Raw genomic sequence first — 21,943 nt, 5'->3', positions numbered from 1 at the left:
CATGGGTTGCTAATATGACTAGGATTATCATCAACTAGCATGGGTTGCTGATATGACTAGGATTATCATCAACTAGCATGGGTTGCTAATATGACTAGGATTATCATCAACTAGCATGGGTTGCTAATATGACTAGGATTATCACCAACTAGCATGGGTTGCTAATATGGCTAGGATTATCATCAACTAGCATGGGTTGCTAATATGACTAGGATTATCACCAACTAGCATGGGTTGCTAATATGACTAGGATTATCATCAACTAGCATGTGTTGCTAATATGACTAGGATTATCACCAACTAGCATGGGTTGCTAATATGACTAGGATTATCACCAACTAGCATGGGTTGCTAATATGACTAGGATTATCATCAACTAGCATGGGTTGCTAATATGACTAGGATTATCATCAACTAGCATGGGTTGCTAATATGACTAGGATTATCATCAACTAGCATGGGTTGCTAATATGACTAGGATTATCATCAACTAGCATGGGTTGCTAATATGACTAGGATTATCATCAACTAGCATGGGTTGCTGATATGACTAGGATTATCATCAACTAGCATGGGTTGCTAATATGACTAGGATTATCATCAACTAGCATGGGTTGCTAATATGACTAGGATTATCATCAACTAGCATGGGTTGCTAATATGACTAGGATTATCATCAACTAGCATGGGTTGCTAATATGACTAGGATTATCATCAACTAGCATGGGTTGCTGATATGACTAGGATTATCATCAACTAGCATGGGTTGCTATTATGACTAGGATTATCATCAACTAGCATGGGTTGCTAATATGACTAGGATTATCACCAACTAGCATGGGTTGCTAATATGACTAGGATTATCATCAACTAGCATGGGTTGCTAATATGACTAGGATTATCACCAACTAGCATGGGTTGCTAATATGACTAGGATTATCACCAACTAGCATGGGTTGCTAATATGACTAGGATTATCATCAACTAGCATGGGTTGCTAATATGACTAGGATTATCATCAACTAGCATGGGTTGCTAATATGACTAGGATTATCATCAACTAGCATGGGTTGCTAATATGACTAGGATTATCATCAACTAGCATGGGTTGCTAATATGACTAGGATTATCATCAACTAGCATGGGTTGCTAATATGACTAGGATTATCATCAACTAGCATGGGTTGCTAATATGACTAGGATTATCACCAACTAGCATGGGTTGCTAATATGACTAGGATTATCACCAACTAGCATGGGTTGCTAATATGACTAGGATTATCATCAACTAGCATGGGTTGCTAATATGACTAGGATTATCACCAACTAGCATGGGTTGCTAATATGACTAGGATTATCACCAACTAGCATGGGTTGCTAATATGACTAGGATTATCATCAACTAGCATGGGTTGCTAATATGACTAGGATTATCACCAACTAGCATGGGTTGCTAATATGACTAGGATTATCATCAACTAGCATGGGTTGCTAATATGACTAGGATTATCATCAACTAGCATGGGTTGCTAATATGACTAGGATTATCATCAACTAGCATGGGTTGCTAATATGACTAGGATTATCATCAACTAGCATGGGTTGCTAATATGACTAGGATTATCACCAACTAGCATGGGTTGCTAATATGACTAGGATTATCACCAACTAGCATGGGTTGCTAATATGACTAGGATTATCACCAACTAGCATGGGTTGCTAATATGACTAGGATTATCATCAACTAGCATGGGTTGCTAATATGACTAGGATTATCACCAACTAGCATGGGTTGCTAATATGACTAGGATTATCATCAACTAGCATGGGTTGCTAATATGACTAGGATTATCATCAACTAGCATGGGTTGCTAATATGACTAGGATTATCATCAACTAGCATGGGTTGCTAATATGACTAGGATTATCATCAACTAGCATGTGTTGCTAATATGACTAGGATTATCATCAACTAGCATGGGTTGCTAATATGACTAGGATTATCATCAACTAGCATGTGTTGCTAATATGACTAGGATTATCATCAACTAGCATGGGTTGCTAATATGACTAGGATTATCATCAACTAGCATGGGTCTGCTTCAGTAATACTGGGAGACAAGCAGGTCTGCTTCAGGAATACACCAGATAGGAGACAAGCAGGTCTGCTTCAGGAATACACCAGATAGGAGACAAGCAGGTCTGCTTCAGTAATACTGGATGGGAGAGAAGCAGGTCTGATTCAGGAATACACCAGATAGGAGACAAGCAGGTCTGCTTCAGGAATACACCAGATAGGAGACAAGCAGGTCTGCTTCAGGAATACACCAGATAGGAGACAAGCAGGTCTGCTTCAGTAATACTGGATGGGAGACAAGCAGGTCTGCTTCATTAATACTGGATGGGAGACAAGCAGGTCTGCTTCAGTAATACTGGATGGGAGACAAGCAGGTCTGCTTCAGTAACACACCAGATAGGAGACAAGAAGGTCTGCTTCAGTAATACTGGATGGGAGACAAGCAGGTCTGCTTCAGTAATACTGGATTGAAGACAAGAAGGTCTGCTTCAGTAATACTGGATGGGATACGAGCAGGTCTGCTTCAGTAATACTGGATGGGAGACAAGCAGGTCTGCTTCAGTAATACTGGATGGGAGCCTAGCAGGTCTGCTTCAGTAATACTGGATGGGATACGAGCAGGTCTGCTTCAGTAATACTGGATGGGATACGAGCAGGTCTGCTTCAGTAATACTGGATGGGAGACGAGCAGGTCTGCTTCAGTAATACTGGATGGGATACGAGCAGGTCTGCTTCAGTAATACTGGATGGGATACGAGCAGGTCTGCTTCAGTAATACTGGATGGGATACGAGCAGGTCTGCTTCAGTAATACTGGATGGGATACGAGCAGGTCTGCTTCAGTAATACTGGATGGGATACGAGCAGGTCTGCTTCAGTAATACTGGATGGGATACGAGCAGGTCTGCTTCAGTAATACTGGATGGGATACGAGCAGGTCTGAGAGCACGGGTACATTTTATTGTTGTTTGTTGTGTTTAGTTAATCATGTTGTCCACAACACATGGACAATAAAGTTTTTAATTTTATTGTTGTTTGTTGTGTTTAGTTCATCATGTTGTCCACATCACATGGACAATAAAGTTTACAGAACACACTGTGTGAATTAACAGAACACACTGCCACTTTGGATTGATTCCATCCCCCTCCTAGTTACTCTGTGGGAGTCTGTTAACTAAAACCAGTATGATTCCATCCCCCTCCTAGTTACTCTGTGGGAGTCTGTTAACTAAAACCAGGTATGATTCCATCCCCTTCCTAGTTACTCTGTGGGAGTCTGTTAACTAAAACCAGGTATGATTCCATCCCCTCCTAGTTACTCTGTGGTTTCTGCTGTCTAAAACCAGGTTTGATTCCATCCCCCTCCTAGTTACTCTGTGGTTTCTGCTGTCTAAAACCAGGTTAGATTCCATCCCCCTCCTAGTTACTCTGTGGGAGTCTGTTAACTAAAACCAGGTATGATTCCATCCCCCTCCTAGTTACTCTGTGGGAATCTGTTAACTAAAACCAGGTATGATTCCATCCCCCTCCTAGTTACTCTGTGGGAGTCTGTTAACTAAAACCAGGTTTGATGCCCTCCCCTCCTAGTTACTCTGTGGGAGTCTGTTAACTAAAACCAGGTTAGATTCCATCCCCCTCCTAGTTACTCTGTGGTTTCTGCTGTCTAAAACCAGGTATGATTCCATCCCCCTCCTAGTTACTCTGTGGTTTCTGCTGTCTAAAACCAGGTTAGATTCCATCCCCCTACTAGTTACTCTGTGGTTTCTGCTGTCTAAAACCAGGTTTGATTCCATCCCCCTCCTAGTTACTCTGTGGGAGTCTGTTAACTAAAACCAGGTATGATTCCATCCCCCTCCTAGTTACTCTGTGGGAGTCTGTTAACTAAAACCAGGTATGATTCCATCCCCCTCCTAGTTACTCTGTGGTTTCTGCTGTCTAAAACCAGGTATGATTCCATCCCCCTCCTAGTTACTCTGTGGGAGTCTGTTAACTAAAACCAGGTGTGATTCCATCCCCCTCCTAGTTACTCTGTGGGAGTCTGTTAACTAAAACCAGGTATGATTCCATCCCCCTCCTAGTTACTCTGTGGGAGTCTGTTAACTAAAACCAGGTATGATTCCATCCCCCTCCTAGTTACTCTGTGGGAGTCTGTTAACTAAAACCAGGTATGATTCCATCCCCCTCCTAGTTACTCTGTGGGAGTCTGTTAACTAAAACCAGGTATGATTCCATCCCCCTCTTAGTTACTCTGTGGGAGTCTGTTAACTAAAACCAGGTATGATTCCATCCCCCTCCTAGTTACTCTGTGGGAGTCTGTTAACTAAAACCAGGTTTGATGCCCTCCCCTCCTAGTTACTCTGTGGGAGTCTGTTAACTAAAACCAGGTTAGATTCCATCCCCCTCCTAGTTACTCTGTGGTTTCTGCTGTCTAAAACCAGGTATGATTCCATCCCCCTCCTAGTTACTCTGTGGTTTCTGCTGTCTAAAACCAGGTTTGATTCCATCCCCCTCCTAGTTACTCTGTGGGAGTCTGTTAACTAAAACCAGGTATGATTCCATCCCCCTCCTAGTTACTCTGTGGTTTCTGCTGTCTAAAACCAGGTATGATTCCATCCCCCTCCTAGTTACTCTGTGGTTTCTGCTGTCTAAAACCAGGTTAGATTCCATCCCCCTCCTAGTTACTCTGTGGGAGTCTGTTAACTAAAACCAGGTATGATTCCATCCCCCTCCTAGTTACTCTGTGGGAGTCTGTTAACTAAAACCAGGTATGAATCTATCCCCCTCCTAGCTACTCTGTGGGAGTCTGTTAACTAAAACCAGGTATGATTCCATCCCCCTCCTAGTTACTCTGTGGGAGTCTGTTAACTAAAACCATGTTTGATTCCATCCCCCTCCTAGTTACTCTGTGGGAGTCTGTTAACTAAAACCAGGTATGATTCCATCCCCCTCCTAGTTACTCTGTGGGAGTCTGTTAACTAAAACCAGGTATGATTCCATCCCCCTCCTAGTTACTCTGTGGGAGTCTGTTAACTAAAACCAGGTTAGATTCCAATCCCCTCCTAGTTACTCTGTGGTTTCTGCTGTCCAAAACCAGGTTTGATTCCATCCCCTCCTAGTTACTCTGTGGGAGTCTGTTAACAAAACAACAGAACTCATTATGATGCCGGGTCGTTTTTTGGAAGGTAAATCTAAGCAGACGTTGCGTGATTGGCCGGCTGATTCCATTCCAGAAACACAACTTTTCTACCTCTAACTTCCTTCATACTGAACACAGAGACATACAGATGGTATCCACAAATTCATCTCTCTTGGTAAGGAGATAAAACTCCTGAAATATTCCTTTAAAGATGGGATCTACGAGTTCATCTGACTTTGGGGGAAGTAGATAAAGGGCTTCATTGCCAAATTGCTGAAGTATTCCTTTAAAGATGGGATCTACGAGTTCATCTGACTCTTGGGGAAGTAGATTTAGGGCTTCATTGCCAAATTGCTGAAGTATTCCTTTAAAGATGGGATCTACGAGTTCATCTGACTCTTGGGGAAGTAGATAAAGGGGTTCATTGCCAAATTGCTGAAGTTTTCCTTTCAGAGAGAGAAGCTCCATCTAACGTCTTTGATAAAAGAAATGGACTGCTCTCCAGCTTTATTTAGAAAGGGAAAGACCTCGAGATCAAATGGACTGTTTTCCACTTCCTCCTTTTAAAGCTGGACCTCACATGAAGAAAGGGAAAGACATCTAGATCAAATGGACTGTTTTCCACTTCCTCCTTTTAAAGCTGGACCTCACATGAAGACAGGGAAAGACCTCTAGATCAAATGGACTGTTTTCCACTTCCTCCTTTTAAAGCTGGACCTCACATGAAGAAAGGGAAAGACCTCTAGATCAAATGGACTGTTTTCCACTTCCTCCTTTTAAAGCTGGACCTCACATGAAGAAAGGGAAAGACCTCGAGATCAAATTGACTGTTTTCCACTTCCTCCTTTTAAAGCTGGAGGTCTTGGATGACCTCACATGAAGAAGTATTACTGGGCAGCACAACAACGTGTTCCCTTGGACAGACGGATTGCACACTATCATTGTGCAATGGAGGAGCATCAAAGCCACGAATGCAATACTTTATCATCTGAAATATAGTCACTACTTCGGGTCCAAGGCATTGAATAATGTTTTTTTTTTTGGGGGGGGGGACAATCCAATGATTCTCAATTCCATTCGTATTTGGGAAAATGTACATCCATTCATGAGGTGGAAATAACCAATTTCGCCAGGCACCCCTAGGTCTGTGACTGTGTGGTTTGGGTCGGTGGAACTAGGTCTGTGACTGTGAGGAGTTGGCGCAGTCTACTTACCTACGCAGGTGGGCTCAGTGCCGTTCCACTGAGCCACAGTGTTCGGGATGGCCTCACACCTGATGGCAGTGGCGCCGTGCAGAGCGTAGCCTGGATTGCATTCAAACAGCACCACCGTGCCAATGCCAAAGTCGTTTCCTATCCGCTTCCCAAACCTGGGCTCTGGCACAGAGCTGCACTGAGATGCACTGGTCCTGGGGACAGCTGAGAGGAGAGAAGACAAGCAGAGTGAGAGAGGGAGAGTGAGAGAGAGAGAGAGAGAGAGAGAGAGAAAGAGAGAGAGAGAACGAGAGAGAGAGAGAGCGAGAGAGAGAGAGAGAGAGACAGAGAGAGAGAGAGAGAGGGGGAGAGCGAGAGAGAGACAGAGAGAGAGAAAGAGAGAGAGAGAAAGAGAGAGAAAGAAATAGAGAGAAAGAGAGAGAGAGAAAGAGAGAGAAAGAGAGAAAGAAAGAGAGAGAGACAGGCAGACACAGAGAAGACATGCAGGCAGGCAGAGAGAGATTGAGGGCGCAAAACAGAGAGAAGACATGAGATTGGCACAGAGATCCACCAAAACATCCTCTCTCAGATCATCAGTCAATCTCTGCATCTTTCCCCATGTCTTTTCCCTGCTCTGCTCAGCTCAACGATCCTCTGCACAGACTCAATGGAACACCACTGACTAGTCATTTGAATGGCAGAGAGACAGATTAATCAAGACACTGTGATATGACGTAGTGTTTTTGTAAAAAGGGCTGCCAAATATTCTCCTCTCTGCCAAGATAGCAGGTAGCAACTGCAAGGCAGTTCATCTATCTTCATATCAAAGAGCAGATAATATAGAAAAACATGCCTTGATAAACAAAGTGGAATCCCTTGGCTGTCTCTGGACCCGCGGTGGTGAACTTGACGGTGATTTTGTTCCCAGAACTTAAAGGTAGAGTCTCTCCTTCAGTGTCGGGAGAAAAGAGAGAGGTTTTTGGTTTTCGTTAAACCCATCACTTTTAAAACTCAACGAACATTATATTTAAATTCCTTTATTTACATTGAGATTTGTTATTGAGATTATTATTTTTATTCAGGTGTGTTCTGATAAGATTCACTGTAAAGAGAAAATGTGATGTTCTCTACCTGAGTGAGAGCCGGAGATGGACGAGAGGACAGGAGAGTCTGGAGTCGGGCCGTCGTAGATTTCTACAACGTCACTCACCAACGTCTGAAACACCACAAACTGGCCAAACAGCACTAGAGAGAGAGAGAGAGAGACACAGAGAGAGAGAGAGACAGAGAGAGAGAGAGAGAGAGAGAGAGAGAGAGAGAGAGAGAGAGAGAGAGAGAGAGAGAGACAGAGAGGGGTCGGATAAGAACATCAGCAACCTCATCTTCCACACAAACCATCCCCTGGCATGGCACAGTGCTATATTAGCACACTACCCCTTTGAGGGGGTGTTAACGAAGGGTGGAAACTCTGGATACTTGACAACGAGGACTCTGGGTCAGCTAATATAAATCTCTATAAGTCTGGAAAAGTAATGGTACAGGGTAACCCCAAACAGTTTCAGCTGGACTTTCACCTAATCAAAGAATTAGCCCAGCAGGAGAAGCTCTCCCTTGAGAAAGATACCCCCACCCTGAGCAGGTCAGACAAGACCTCTTCATTATATAACCCCACAGACGAGCCACCCCGAGCGGGTCAGACCAAACCTCTTCATTATATAACCCCACAGACGAGCCACCCCCAGCGGAAAGTCAACCTCCCAGCACAGAGTACTACTCCCTCATTGAAATGAAGGATACATTTACCCAGCTGGAGGTAAGGCAGGTGGAGCTGGAACAGCAGGTGATTACACTCCAGTCAGCACAGACCCAGACAACAGTCCAGCACAACAACACTCTCTTAACCAGACCCAGAGAGCTGGAGGTGGACAGAGACATATCTGCACTCTGGACAGTGGTGAGACAACTACAACAGGAGAAGAGCAGAACACTAGAGGAGAGGATCAGACTGCTGGAGCAACAGATCAATAGGAACCCCATCCAGACCAGCGATACCCTTTTAGTCAATTTCCTGGGTAAAACGTTCCACTGTAATAGTGAAGGTGTAAACTTGGCAGTAGAAAATCTTAACAGTATATTTGACCTCTCAGCTGCCCTATCAAATCTAAAAATCTCAAACAGAAAACTGAAGAAAATGAACAACAATGACAAATGGTTTGATGAAGAATGCAAAAATCGAAGAAAGAAATTGAGAAACCTGTCCAACCAAATACATAGAGACCGGAAAAATCTGAGTCTACCCCTTCACTATGGTAAATCACTAAACCAATACAGAAAAACACTACGGAAAAAGAATGTCAGAAATCAGCTCAATGTAATTGGAGAATCCATTGACTCAAACCACTTCTGGGAAAACACTAAACAAACAACAACACACATTATTATGTGGGTAAAGATGTATGGGTAAACCACTTCTCCAATCGTTTTGGCTCTATAACAAAGAACAAAGAACAAAGAGAAAAAACATAAACATGATCAAATACAAATCTTAGAATCAACTATTAAAGACTACCTGAGCCCACTGGATTCCAGAACACACTGGATTCCAGAACACACTGGATTCCAGAACACACTGGATTCCAGAACACACTGGATTCCAGAACCCACTGAGTTCTCTAATTACCTTGAATGAACTACAGGACAAAATAAAAACCCTCCAACCCAAAAAGGCCTGTGGTGTTGATGGTATCCTCAATGAAATGATCAAATGTACAGACAACAAATTTCAATTGGGTATACTAAAACATCATCCTCAGCTCTGGCATCTTCCCCAATATTTGGAAACAAGGACTGATCACACCAATCCACAAAAGTGGAGACAAATTTGACCCCAATAACTACGCATCAACTATGCATCAACAGCAAACTTGGGAAAATCCACTGCATTATCATTAACAGCAGACTCGTACATTTCCTCAATGAAAACAATTTACTGAGCAAATGTCAAATTGGCCTTTTACCAAATTACCGTACAACAGACCACGTATTCACCCTGCACACCCTAAATGACAAACAAACAAACCAAAACAAAGGCAAAGTCTTTTCATGCTTTGTTGATTTAAAAAAAGCCTTTGACTCAATTTGGCATGAGGGTCTGCTATACAAACTGATGGAAAGTGGTGTTGGGGGTAAAACATACGACATTATAAAATCCATTGACACAAACAACAAGTGTGCGGTTAAAATTGGCCAAAAACACACACATTTCTTCCCACATGGCCGTGGGGTGAGACAGGGATGCAGCTTAAGCCCCACCCCCTTCAACATATATATCAACGAATTGGCGAGGACACTAGAACAGTCTGCAGCACCCGGCCTCACCCTACTAGAATCTGAAGTCAAATGTCTACTGTTTGCTGATGATATGGTGCTTCTGTCACCAATCAAGGAGCGAGAGAGAGAGAGAGAGAGAGAGAGAGAGAGAGATAGACAGAGATAGAGAGAGAGAGAGAGAGAGAGAGAGAGACAGACAGACAGACAGACAGACAGACAGACAGACAGACAGACAGACAGACAGACAGACAGACAGACAGACAGAGAGAGAGAGAGAAAGAGAGACAGAGAGAGACAGAGAGAGAAAGAGAGACAGAGAGAGACAGACAGAGAGATACAGGGAGAGAGAGACAGAGAGAGAGAGAGAGAGAAACCCTATCCCCAAATAGATAGCAGGACTAATCTCACCCTGTCACATGAAAACTAAACACTCCTAGCATCTCAAATAGCACCCTCTCCTATAAAGTGCATTAGTTATCAAATCAAAGAATCCAATAATGTTCAATTAGTCACGTGGGCCGAATACAAAACCAACAATGCAGTTCAAAAAACAAGGATAAGAAAAAAGAAATTAAAGTAACAAGAAATTAAAGAACAGCAGTGAAATAACATTAACGAGACTATATACAGAGGGTACTGGTACAGAGTCAATGTGGAGGCTATATACAGGGGGGTACCGGTGCAGAGTCAATGTGGAGGCTATATACAGGGTATTACGGTACAGAGTCAATGTGGAGGCTATATACAGGGGGTACCCGTACAGAGTCAATGTGGAGGCTATATACAGGGTGTTACGGTACAGAGTCAATGTGGAGGCTATATACAGGGGGTACCGGTACAGAGTCAATGTGGAGGCTATATACAGGGGGTACAGAGTCAATGTGGAGGCTATATACAGGGGGGTACCGGTGCAGAGTCAATGTGGAGGCTATATACAGGGTATTACGGTACAGAGTCAATGTGGAGGCTATATACAGGGGGTACCCGTACAGAGTCAATGTGGAGGCTATATACAGGGTGTTACGGTACAGAGTCAATGTGGAGGCTATATACAGGGGGTACCGGTACAGAGTCAATGTGGAGGCTTTATACAGGGGGTACAGAGTCAATGTGGAGGCTATATACAGAGGGTACCGGTACAGAGTCAATGTGGAGGCTATATACAGGGGGTACCGGTACAGAGTCAATGTGGAGGCTATATACAGGGGGTACTGGTACAGAATCAATGTGGAGGCTATATACAGGGGGTACCGGTACAGAGTCAATGTGGAGGCTATGTACAGGGGGTACCGGTATAGAGTCAATGTGGAGGCTATATACAGGGGGTACCGGTACAGAGTCAATGTGGAGGCTATATACAGCGGGTACCGGTACAGAGTCAATGTGGAGGCTATATACAGGGTGTTATGGTACAGAGTCAATGTGGGGGCTATATACAGGGGGTACTGGTACAGAGTCAATGTGGAGGCTATATACAGGGGGTACTGGTACAGAGTCAATGTGGAGGCTATATACAGGGGGTACCGGTACAGAGTCAATATGCGGGGCCACCGGTTAGTCGGGGTAATTGAGGTAATATGTACATGTAGGTAGAGCTATTAAAGTGACATAAGCATAGATAATAACAGAGAGTAGCAGTGGTGTAAAAGGGGGGGGGGGGGCAATGCAAATAGTCTGAGTTGCCATTTGATTAGGTGTTCTGGAGTCTTATGGCTTGGGGGGTAGAATCTGTTTAGTAGCCCCTTGGAAATAGACCTGGTGCTCCAGTACCGCTAGCCGTTTGGTAGCAGAGAGAAGAGTCTATGACCAGGGTGGTTTGAATCTTTGACAATTTGTAGAGCTTTCCTGTGACACCACCCGGTTAGAGGTCCTGGATGGCAGGAAGCTTGGCCCCAGTGATGTCCTGGGTCGTACACACTACCCTCTGTAATGCATTGCGGTCAGAGGTCGAGCAGTTTGCCGTACCAGGCAGTGATGAAACCGGTCAGGATGCTCTCGACGGTGCAGCTGTATAACGTTTTGAGGATCTGAGGACCCATGCCAAATCTTTTCAGTCTCCTGAGAGGGAATAGGTTTTGTCATGTCCTCTTCACGGCTGTCTTGGTGTGTTTGGACCATTCTAGTTTGTTGGTGATGTGGACACCAAAGAACTTGAAGCTCTCAACCTGCTCCACTACAGCCCCGTCGATGAGAATGGGGGCGTGCTCGGTCCTCTTTTTCCTGTAATCCACAATCATCTCCTTTGTCTTGATCACGTTGAGGGAGAGGTTGTTGTCCTGGCACCACACGGCCAGGTCTCTGACCTCCTCCCTATAGGCTGTCTCATCGTTGTCGGTGATCAGGCCTACCACCGTTGTGTCATCGTCAAACTTAATGATGGTGTTGGACTTGTGTTTGGCCATGCAGTCATGAGTGAACAGGGAGTACAGGAGGGGACTGAGCATGCACCCATCGGGAGCTCCAGTGTTGAGGATCAGCGTGGCGGATGTGTTGTTTACCTACCCTTACGACCTAGGGGCGGCCCGTCAGGAAGGCCAGGATCCAGTTGCAGAGGGAGGTGTTTAGTCCCAGGGTCCTTAGCTTATTGATGAGCTTTAAAGGCACTGTGGTGTTGAACGCTGAGCTGTAGTCAATGAATAGTATTCTCACTTGGGTGTTCCTTTTGTCAAGGTAGGAAAGGGCAGTGTGGAGTGCAATAGAGATTGTATCATCTGTGGATCTGTTGGGATGGTATGCAAATTGGAGTCGGTCTAGGTTTTCTGGGATGATGGTGTTGATGTGAGCCATGGCTAGCCTTTCAAAGCACTTCATGGCTATCGACATGAGTGCTACGGGGCGGTAGTCATTTAGGCAGGTTACTTTAGTGTTCTTGGGCATAGGCACTATGGTGGTCTGCTTAAAACATGTTGGTATTACAGACTCGGACAGGGAGAGTTTGAAAATGTCAGTGAAGACACTTGACAGTTGGTCAGAGCATGCCCAGAGCACACGTCCTGGTAATCCATCTGGCCCTGCTGCCTTATATAGTGGACTACATAGGGAATAGGGAGCCTTTTCTAGTGCACTACAGTGCACTACATAGGGAATAGGGAGCCTTTTATAGTCCACTACATAGGGAATAGGGAGCCTTTTATAGTGCACTACATAGGGAATAGGGAGCCTTTTATAGTGCACTACATAGGGAATAGGGAGCCTTTTATAGTGGACTACATAGGGAATAGGGAGCCTTTTATAGTGCACTACATAGGGAATAGGGAGCCTTTTATAGTCCACTACATAGGGAATAGGGAGCCTTTTATAGTGGACTACATAGGGAATAGGGAGCCTTTTATAGTACACTAGGGAACAGGGAGCCTTTTATAGTGCACTACATAGGGAATAGGGAGCCTTTTATAGTCCACTACATAGGAAATAGGGAGCCTTTTATAGTCCACCACATAGGGAATAGGGAGCCTTTTATAGTCCACTACATAGGGAATAGGGAGCCTTTTATAGTCCACTACATAGGGAATAGGGAGCCTTTTATAGTGCACTACATAGGGAATAGGGAGCCTTTTATAGTCCACCACATAGGGAATAGGGAGCCTTTTATAGTCCACTACATAGGGAATAGGGAGCCTTTTATAGTGCACTACATAGGGAATAGGGAGCCTTTTATAGTGGACTACATAGGGAATAGGGAGCCTTTTATAGTGCACTACATAGGGAATAGGGAGCCTTTTATAGTCCACTACATAGGGAATAGGGAGCCTTTTATAGTGGACTACATAGGGAATAGGGAGCCTTTTATAGTGCACTACATAGGGAATAGGGAGCCTTTTATAGTCCACTACATAGGGAACAGGGAGCCTTTTATAGTGGACTACATAGGGAATAGGGAGCCTTTTATAGTGCACTACATAGGGAATAGGGAGCCTTTTATAGTGGACTACATAGGGAATAGGGAGCCTTTTATAGTCCACTACATATGGAATAAGGAGCCTTTTATAGTGGACTACATAGGGAATAGGGAGCCTTTTATAGTCCACTACATAGGGAATAGGGAGCCTTTTATAGTGCACTACATAGGGAATAGGGAGCCTTTTATAGTCCACTACATAGGGAATAGGGAGCCTTTTATAGTGCACTACATAGGGAATAGGGAGCCTTTTATAGTGGACTACATAGGGAATAGGGAGCCTTTTATAGTGCACTACATAGGGAATAGGGAGCCATGTCAGACTAAGGACAAAAGCTCAGACTTCTACATGTACGTCCTGTATAGAAAAAACAGCCTTGGATCCACAGTACACACACACACACACACACAGAGACACAGACACAGACACAGACACACACACACACACACACACACACACACACACACACACACACACACACACACACACACACACACACACACACACACACACACAGACAGACAGACACACACACACACGGTGACAGTCGCTGTGCAGACAGATATAGGCTAGGTCACGTACCCAGACAGAGTCACTAGAACTGGGCCACGACGGTCAAAGAAAGGGGTGCCGTGCCACTCCTCTCTGCCCGAGGTAGCCACTAACGTACCTGAAACATGTTTGAGCCCGCGAGCGTTAGATGAGCCTGAAGGTGTAGCACAGCCAGACAGACAGTCAGTAATGTGTTAGAGAGAAGCTCCAACCCTGCCACGATAAAGGGCAGAAAGGAACGGCAACATGTGTTTGTCCATCTGTCTATGAATTATTCAAGAGAGCCTGTCATCTTCCTTTTAGGCCTGTATAGAGTTCTGCCTCCAGGTGAGAACGAACACACACACACACACACAGACACAGACACGCACAGACACACACACACACACACACACACACACACACACACACACACACAGACACACACACACAGACACACACACACACACACACAGACACACACACACAGACACACACACACACAGACACAGACACGCACAGACACACACACACACACACACACACACACACACACACACACACACACACACACAGACAGACACAGACACACACACACACACACAGACACAGACACAGACAGACACACAGACACAGACACACACACAGACAGACACAGACAGACACACAGACACACACACATACACACACACAGACACACACACAGACAGACAGACAGACAGACCCCTCAGCAGCTGCCAGCTGTAGCAGAACTGTATTTTTTTAGAGTAAATGACAATATACGAGTCCCAAATCACACCCTTTTATAGTGCACTAGGTGATAGGGTGTATTTTATAGTCCAGTAGGGAATAGGGAGACTTTTATAGTGCACTGGGGGATAGGGTGCATTTTATAGTCCACTAGGGAATAGGGAGACTTTTATAGTGCACTGGGGGATAGGGTGCATTTTTTAGTGCACTAGGGAATAGGGTGACTTTTATAGTGCACTGGGGGATAGGGTGCATTTTATAGTCCACTAGGGAATAGGGAGACTTTTATAGTGCACTAGGGAATAGGGTGCATTTTATAGTCCACTAGGGAATAGGGTGCATTTTATAGTCCACTAGGGAATAGGGTGCATTTTATAGTCCACTAGGGAATAGGGTGCATTTTATAGTGCACTAGGGAATAGGGTGCATTTTATAGTCCACTAGGGAATAGGGAGACTTTTATAGTGCACTAGGGAATAGGGTGCATTTTATAGTCCACTAGGGAATAGGGTGCATTTTATAGTGCACTAGGGAATAGGGTGCATTTTATAGTGCACTAGGGAATAGGGTGCATTTTATAGTGCACTAGGGAATAGGGTGCATTTTATAGTCCACTAGGGAATAGGGTGCATTTTATAGTGCACTAGGGAATAGGGTGCATTTTATAGTGCACTAGGGAATAGGGTGCATTTTATAGTCCACTAGGGAATAGGGTGCATTTTATAGTGCACTAGGGAATAGGGTGCATTTTATAGTGCACTAGGGAATAGGGTGCATTTTATAGTGCACTAGGGAATAGGGTGCATTTTATAGTCCACTAGGGAATAGGGTGCATTTTATAGTGCACTAGGGAATAGGGTGCATTTTATAGTGCACTAGGGAATAGGGTGCATTTTATAGTCCACTAGGGAATAGGGTGCATTTTATAGTCCACTAGGGAATAGGGTGCATTTTATAGTCCACTAGGGAATAGGGTGCATTTTATAGTCCACTAGGGAATAGGGTGCATTTTATAGTCCACTAGGGAATAGGGAGACTTTTATAGTGCACTAGGGAATAGGGTGCATTTTATAGTCCACTAGGGAATAGGGTGCATTTTATAGTCCACTAGGGAATAGGGTGCATTTTATAGTCCACTAGGGAATAGGGTGCATTTTATAGTCCACTAGGGAATAGGGTGCATTTTATAGTGCACTGGGGGATAGGGTGCATTTTATAGTCCACTAGGGAATAGGGTGCATTTTATAGTCCACTAGGGAATAGGGTGCATTTTATAGTGCACTAGGGAATAGGGTGCATTTTATAGTGCACTAGGGAATAGGGTGCATTTTATAGTGCACTAGGTAATATGGTGCATTTTATAGTGCACTAGGTAATAGGGTGCATTTTATAGTCCACTAGGGAATAGGGTGCATTTTATAGTCCACTAGGGAATAGGGTGCATTTTATAGTCCACTAGGGAATAGGGTGCATTTTATAGTCCACTAGGGAATAGGGTGCATTTTATAGTCCACTAGGTAATATGGTGCATTTTATAGTGCACTAGGTAATAGGGTGCATTTTATAGTCCACTAGGGAATAGGGTGCATTTTATAGTCCACTAGGGAATAGGGTGCATTTTATAGTCCACTAGGGAATAGGGTGCATTTTATAGTCCACTAGGGAATAGGGTGCATTTTATAGTCCACTAGGTAATATGGTGCATTTTATAGTGCACTAGGTAATAGGGTGCATTTTATAGTGCACTAGGGAATAGGGTGCATTTTATAGTGCACTAGGGAATAGGGTGCATTTTGGGGTTCTGTATTTTGGAGCAGAGAGAAGCAGATGAAATACCAACTGCGAAGAGAAATGACAACCCAGACACACTAACAAAACACTCACACTGCTGTGAACCTACTGCTCTAATGAACTGTACGGTTTAATTACTGTACAGGCTGATCTCCTACTGTATAATCATGCATGGTTTAATTACTGTACAGGCTGATCTCATACTGTTTCCTAATGTATGGTTTAACTACTGTACAGGCTGATATACTGTATAATAATGTATGGTTTAATTACTGTACTGTACAGGCTGATCCCATACTGTATAATAATGTATGGGTTAACTAGTGTACAGGCTGATCTACTATATTATAATGTATGGTTTAATTACTGTACTGTACAGGCTGATCTCATACTGTATTATAATGTATGGGTTAACTGCTGTACTGTACAGGCTGATCTCATACTGTATTATAACGTATACTACTGTACAGGCTGATCTCATACTGTATTATAATGTATGGGTTAACTACTGTACAGGCTGATCTCATACTGTATTATAATGTATGGGTTAACTACTGTACTGTACAGGCTGATCTCATACTGTTTCATAATGTATGGGTTAACTAATGTACAGGCTGATCTACTATATTATAATGTATGGTTTAATTACTGTACTGTACAGGCTGATCTCATACTGTATTATAATGTATGGGTTAACTACTGTACAGGCGGATCTCATACTGTATTATCATGTATGGGTTAACTACTGTACTGCACAGGCTGATCTCATACTGTAATATAATGTATGGGTTAACTACTGTACTGTACAGGCTGATCTCATACTGTATTATAATGTATGGGTTAACTACTGTACTGTACAGGCTGATCTCATACTGTATTATAATGTATGGGTTAACTACTGTACAGGCTGATCTACTGTATAATAATGTATGGGTTAACTACTGTACAGGCTGATCTCATACTGTATTATAATGTATGGGTTAACTACTGTACAGGCTGATCTCATACTGTATTATAATGTATGGGTTAACTGCTGTACTGTACAGGCTGATCTCATACTGTATTATAATGTATGGGTTAACTACTGCACTGTACAGGCTGATCTCATACTGTATTATAATGTATACTACTGTACAGGCTGATCTCATACTGTATTATAATGTATGGGTTAACTACTGTACAGGCTGATCTCATTCTGTATTATAATGTATGGGTTAACTACAGTACAGGCTGATCTCCTACTGCATTATAATGTATGGGTTAACTACTGTACTGTACAGGCTGATCTCATACTCTTTCATAATGTATGGGTTAACTAATGTACAGGCTGATCTACTATATTATAATGTATGGTTTAATTACTGTACTGTACAGGCTGATCTCATACTGTATTATAATGCATGGGTTAACTACTGTACAGGTGGATCTCATACTGTATTATAATGTATGGGTTAACTACTGTACAGGCTGATCTCCTACTGTATTATAATGTATGGGTTAACTACTCTACAGGCTGATCTCCTACTGTATTATAATGTATGGGTTAACTACTGTACAGTACAGGCTAATCTCCTACCATATTATAATGTATGGTTTAACTACTGTACTGTACAGGCTGATCTCATACTGTATAATAATGTATGGTTTAACTACTGTACAGGCTGATCTCCTAATGTTTCATAAGTACATGCTGAGTAAAGATATACAGACATCCTGTGTCCTCAGAGGAACTCACTACTGTAACATAAACACACAATACTGCTGATAAACAGGCAGGATACGGAATCCCCACTGTTCAAGACAATATGGTTTAACATCTGTAGGCCTTGTGTAGTCTCAATAAAGATATACTGATACTGTTCACTGTGTGGTCTCAATAAAGATATACTGATACTGTTCACTGTGTAGTCTCAAAAAAGATATACTGATACTGTTCACTGTGTAGTCTCAATAAAGATATACTGATACTGTTCACTGTGTGGTCTCAATAAAGATATACTGATATTGTTCACTGTGTAGTCTCAATAAAGATATACTGATACTGTTCACTGTGTAGTCTCAATAAAGATATACTGATACTGTTCACTGTGTGGTTTCAATAAAGATATAATGATACTGTTCACCGTGTAGTCTCAATAAAGATATACTGATACTGTTCACTGTGTGGTCTCAATAAAGATATACTGATATTGTTCACTGTGTAGTCTCAATAAAGATATACTGATAGTGTTCACTGTGTGGTTTCAATAAAGATATAATGATACTGTTCACCGTGTAGACTCAATAAAGATATACTGATAGTGTTCACTGTGTGGTCTCAATAAAGATATACTGATACTGTTCACAGTGTAGACTCAATAAAGATATGCTGATACTGTTCACTGTGTAGTCTCAATAAAGATATACTGATACTGCTCACTGTGTGGTCTCAATAAAGATATAGTGACACTGTTCACTGTGTAGATATAATGTTCACTCTGTAGATATACTGATACTGTTCACTCTGTAGATATACTGATACTGTTCACTGTGCAGATATACTGATACTGTTAACTGTGTAGATATACTGATACTGTTCACTGTGTAGATATACTGATACTGTTCACTGTGTAGATATAATGATACTGTTCACTGTGTAGATATACTGTTCACTGTGTAGATATACTGTTCACTGTGTAGATACACTGTTCACTGTGTAGATATACTGTTCACTGTGTAGATATACTGATACTGTTCACTGTGTAGATATACTGATACTGTTCACTGTGTAGATATAATGATACTGTTCACTGTGTAGATATACTGTTCACTGTGTAGATATACTGTTCACTGTGTAGATATACTGTTCACTGTGTAGATATACTGATACTGTTCACTGTGTAGATATACTGTTCAATGTGTAGATATACTGATACAATTTCAATTAAATTACATTTTAGTTTTAAGGGCTTAATTGTTATGTGAATCGTAACATTACCAAAGCAAGTGGAATAGATAATAAACAGAAGTGAAATAATCAATAAAAAATGAACAGTAAACATTACACTCACTGAAGTTCCAAAAGAATAAAAGGTATTTTAAATGTTATTTTATGTCTATATACAGTGTTGTAACGATGTTGTAATGATGTGCAAGTAGTTAGTATACAAAAAAGGAAAATAAATAAACCTAAATATGGGTTGTATTTACAATGGTGTTTGTTCTTCACTGGTTGCCCTTTTCTTGCTGCTGTGATGGAACACTGTGGTATTTCACCCAATAGATATGGGAGTTTATCAAAACAGGGTTTGTTTTTCGAATTATTGGTGGGTCTGTGTAAACTGAGGGAAATATGTGTCTCTAATATGGTCTGACATTTGGAAGGTGGTTAGGAAGTGCAGCTCAGTTTCCACCTCATTTTGTGGGCAGTGTGCCCATAGCCTGTCTTCTCTTGAGAGCCATGTCTGCCTACGGCGGCCTTTCTCAATAGCAAGGCTATGCTCACTGAGTCTGTACATAGTCAAAGCTTTCCTTAAGTTTGGGTCAGTCACAGTGGTCAGGTATTCTGCCTCTGTGTACTCTCTGTGTAGGGCCAAATAGCATTCTAGTTTGCTCTGTTTTTTTGTTAATTCTTTCCAATGTGTAAAGTAATTATCTTTTTGTTTTCTCATTAATTGGTTGGGTATATTTGTGTTGCTGTCCTGGGGCTCTGTAGGGTGTGTTTCTGAACAGAGCCCCAGGACCAGCTTGCTTAGGGGACTCTTCTCCAAGTTCATCTCTCTGTAGGTGATGGCTTTGTTATGGAAGGTTTGGGAATCGCCTCCTTTTAGGTGGTTGTAGAATTTAACGTCTCTTTTCTGGATTTTGATAATTAGCGAGTGTCGGCCTAATTCTGCTCTGCATGCATTATTTGGTGTTTTACGTTCTGCACAGAGGATATTTTCTCAGAATTCTGCGTGCAGAGTCTCAATTTGGTGTTTGTCCCATTTTGTGTATTCTTCGTTGGTGAGCGGACCCCAGACCTCACAACCATAAAGGGCCTCTCTCTCCCCCCTCTCTCCCTCCCTCCCTCCCTCCCCCTCTCTCTCTTTCTCTCACCCTCTCCCTCTCTCCCCCTCTCCCCCTCTCCCTTTCTCGCTCTCTCCCTCTCTCCCTCCCTCCCCTTCTCCCCCTCTCCCCCTCCCCCTCTCTCTTTCCTCCTCTCCCTCTCTCCCTCCACCTCCCCCTCTATCTCTCTCCATCCCCCCCTCTCCCTCTCTCCCACCCTCCTCCTCCCCCTCACCCCCTCCCCCTCTCTCTCCCTCCCTCCCCCCTCTCTCTCTCTCCCCCTCTCCCAGCCCCTCTCCCTCTCCCTCTCTCCCCCTCCCCCTCTCGCTCTCCCTCTCTCTCCCTCTCCTCCTCTCACCCTCCCCCTCTCTCTCTCCCTCCCGCCCTCCCTCTCCCTCTCTCCCACCCTTCCCCTCCCCCTCGCCCTCTCTCTTTCCTCCTCTCCCACTCTCTCTCCCTCCCCCTCCCCCTCACCCCCTCTCCCTCTCTCTCTCCCTCTCTCCCTCCCTCTCCCTCTCCCTATTCATGCATTACTTCAATCTGCTTCTCCACTGTAATTACATCCAGCCATTACAGTCAATAAATCATCAAAATATAAACCAACTAATGCTGAGGAATGAAGAACCATTTGTCCTGCGGTGATGTAGATACTGTACCTACTCCACGATTGGTTATATATGATGTGTCATGCATTTGTTTAGCATAAAATCTGTCTAAACAAGCTACTGTACTCTCCCCTGTCTAATACACGACACACACACCTCTCCCCTGTCTAATCAATCTCTCTCTCTCTCTCTCTCTCTCTCTCGCTCTCTTTCTCTCTCTCTCTCCCTCTCTCTCCCCCCTCTCTCTCCCCCCCCTCTCTCACTCCCCCCCTTCTCTCTCTCTTTCTCTCTCTTTCTCTCCCCCCCTCTCCCCCCCCTCTCACCCCCCCCCCCCTCTCTCACCCCCCCCCTTCTCTCTCTCTCTCTCTCTCTCTCTAGCTCTCTCTCTCTCCCCCCCTCTCTCTCCCCCCCCCTCTCTCTCTCTCTCTCTCTCTCTCTCTCTCTCAGACATTGCCATTATGTTACTATATTAATTTGTTCCATATTCATTTCGACTGTGAAAGTCTAGACGTAATTATTCAGAGATCTTAATCACCAGTGATTTTAATCTAATTTCCTCTTTTGAAACAGATTCATTTTGAGAATGTAATGTGATGTATCTTGGAT

The 21,943-nt window shown here is 43.3% G+C and overlaps 1 protein-coding gene across 1 annotated transcript in view; it reads right to left on the bottom strand.

The window, feature by feature from the left end:
• LOC149984278 (CUB and sushi domain-containing protein 3-like) overlaps positions 1-21,943 on the bottom strand; it is a 569,716-nt gene that overhangs the window by 234,056 nt on the left and 313,717 nt on the right. Inside the window, exons 34-36 of the mRNA XM_090219648.1 lie at positions 7,537-7,650; positions 7,259-7,354; positions 6,427-6,630 (exon numbers count right to left, since the gene is read on the bottom strand). Coding sequence (XP_090075774.1) covers positions 6,427-6,630; positions 7,259-7,354; positions 7,537-7,650 — 414 coding nt within the window. The remainder of the gene's footprint in view (positions 1-6,426; positions 6,631-7,258; positions 7,355-7,536; positions 7,651-21,943) is intronic.

This window comes from Oncorhynchus mykiss, chromosome 3, assembly GCF_057628025.1.
Source record: "Oncorhynchus mykiss isolate SJ-2025 chromosome 3, ASM5762802v1, whole genome shotgun sequence".
Classification (NCBI taxonomy): Eukaryota; Metazoa; Chordata; class Actinopteri; order Salmoniformes; family Salmonidae; genus Oncorhynchus; species Oncorhynchus mykiss.
This window is presented reverse-complemented; position numbering and strand designations above follow the sequence as displayed.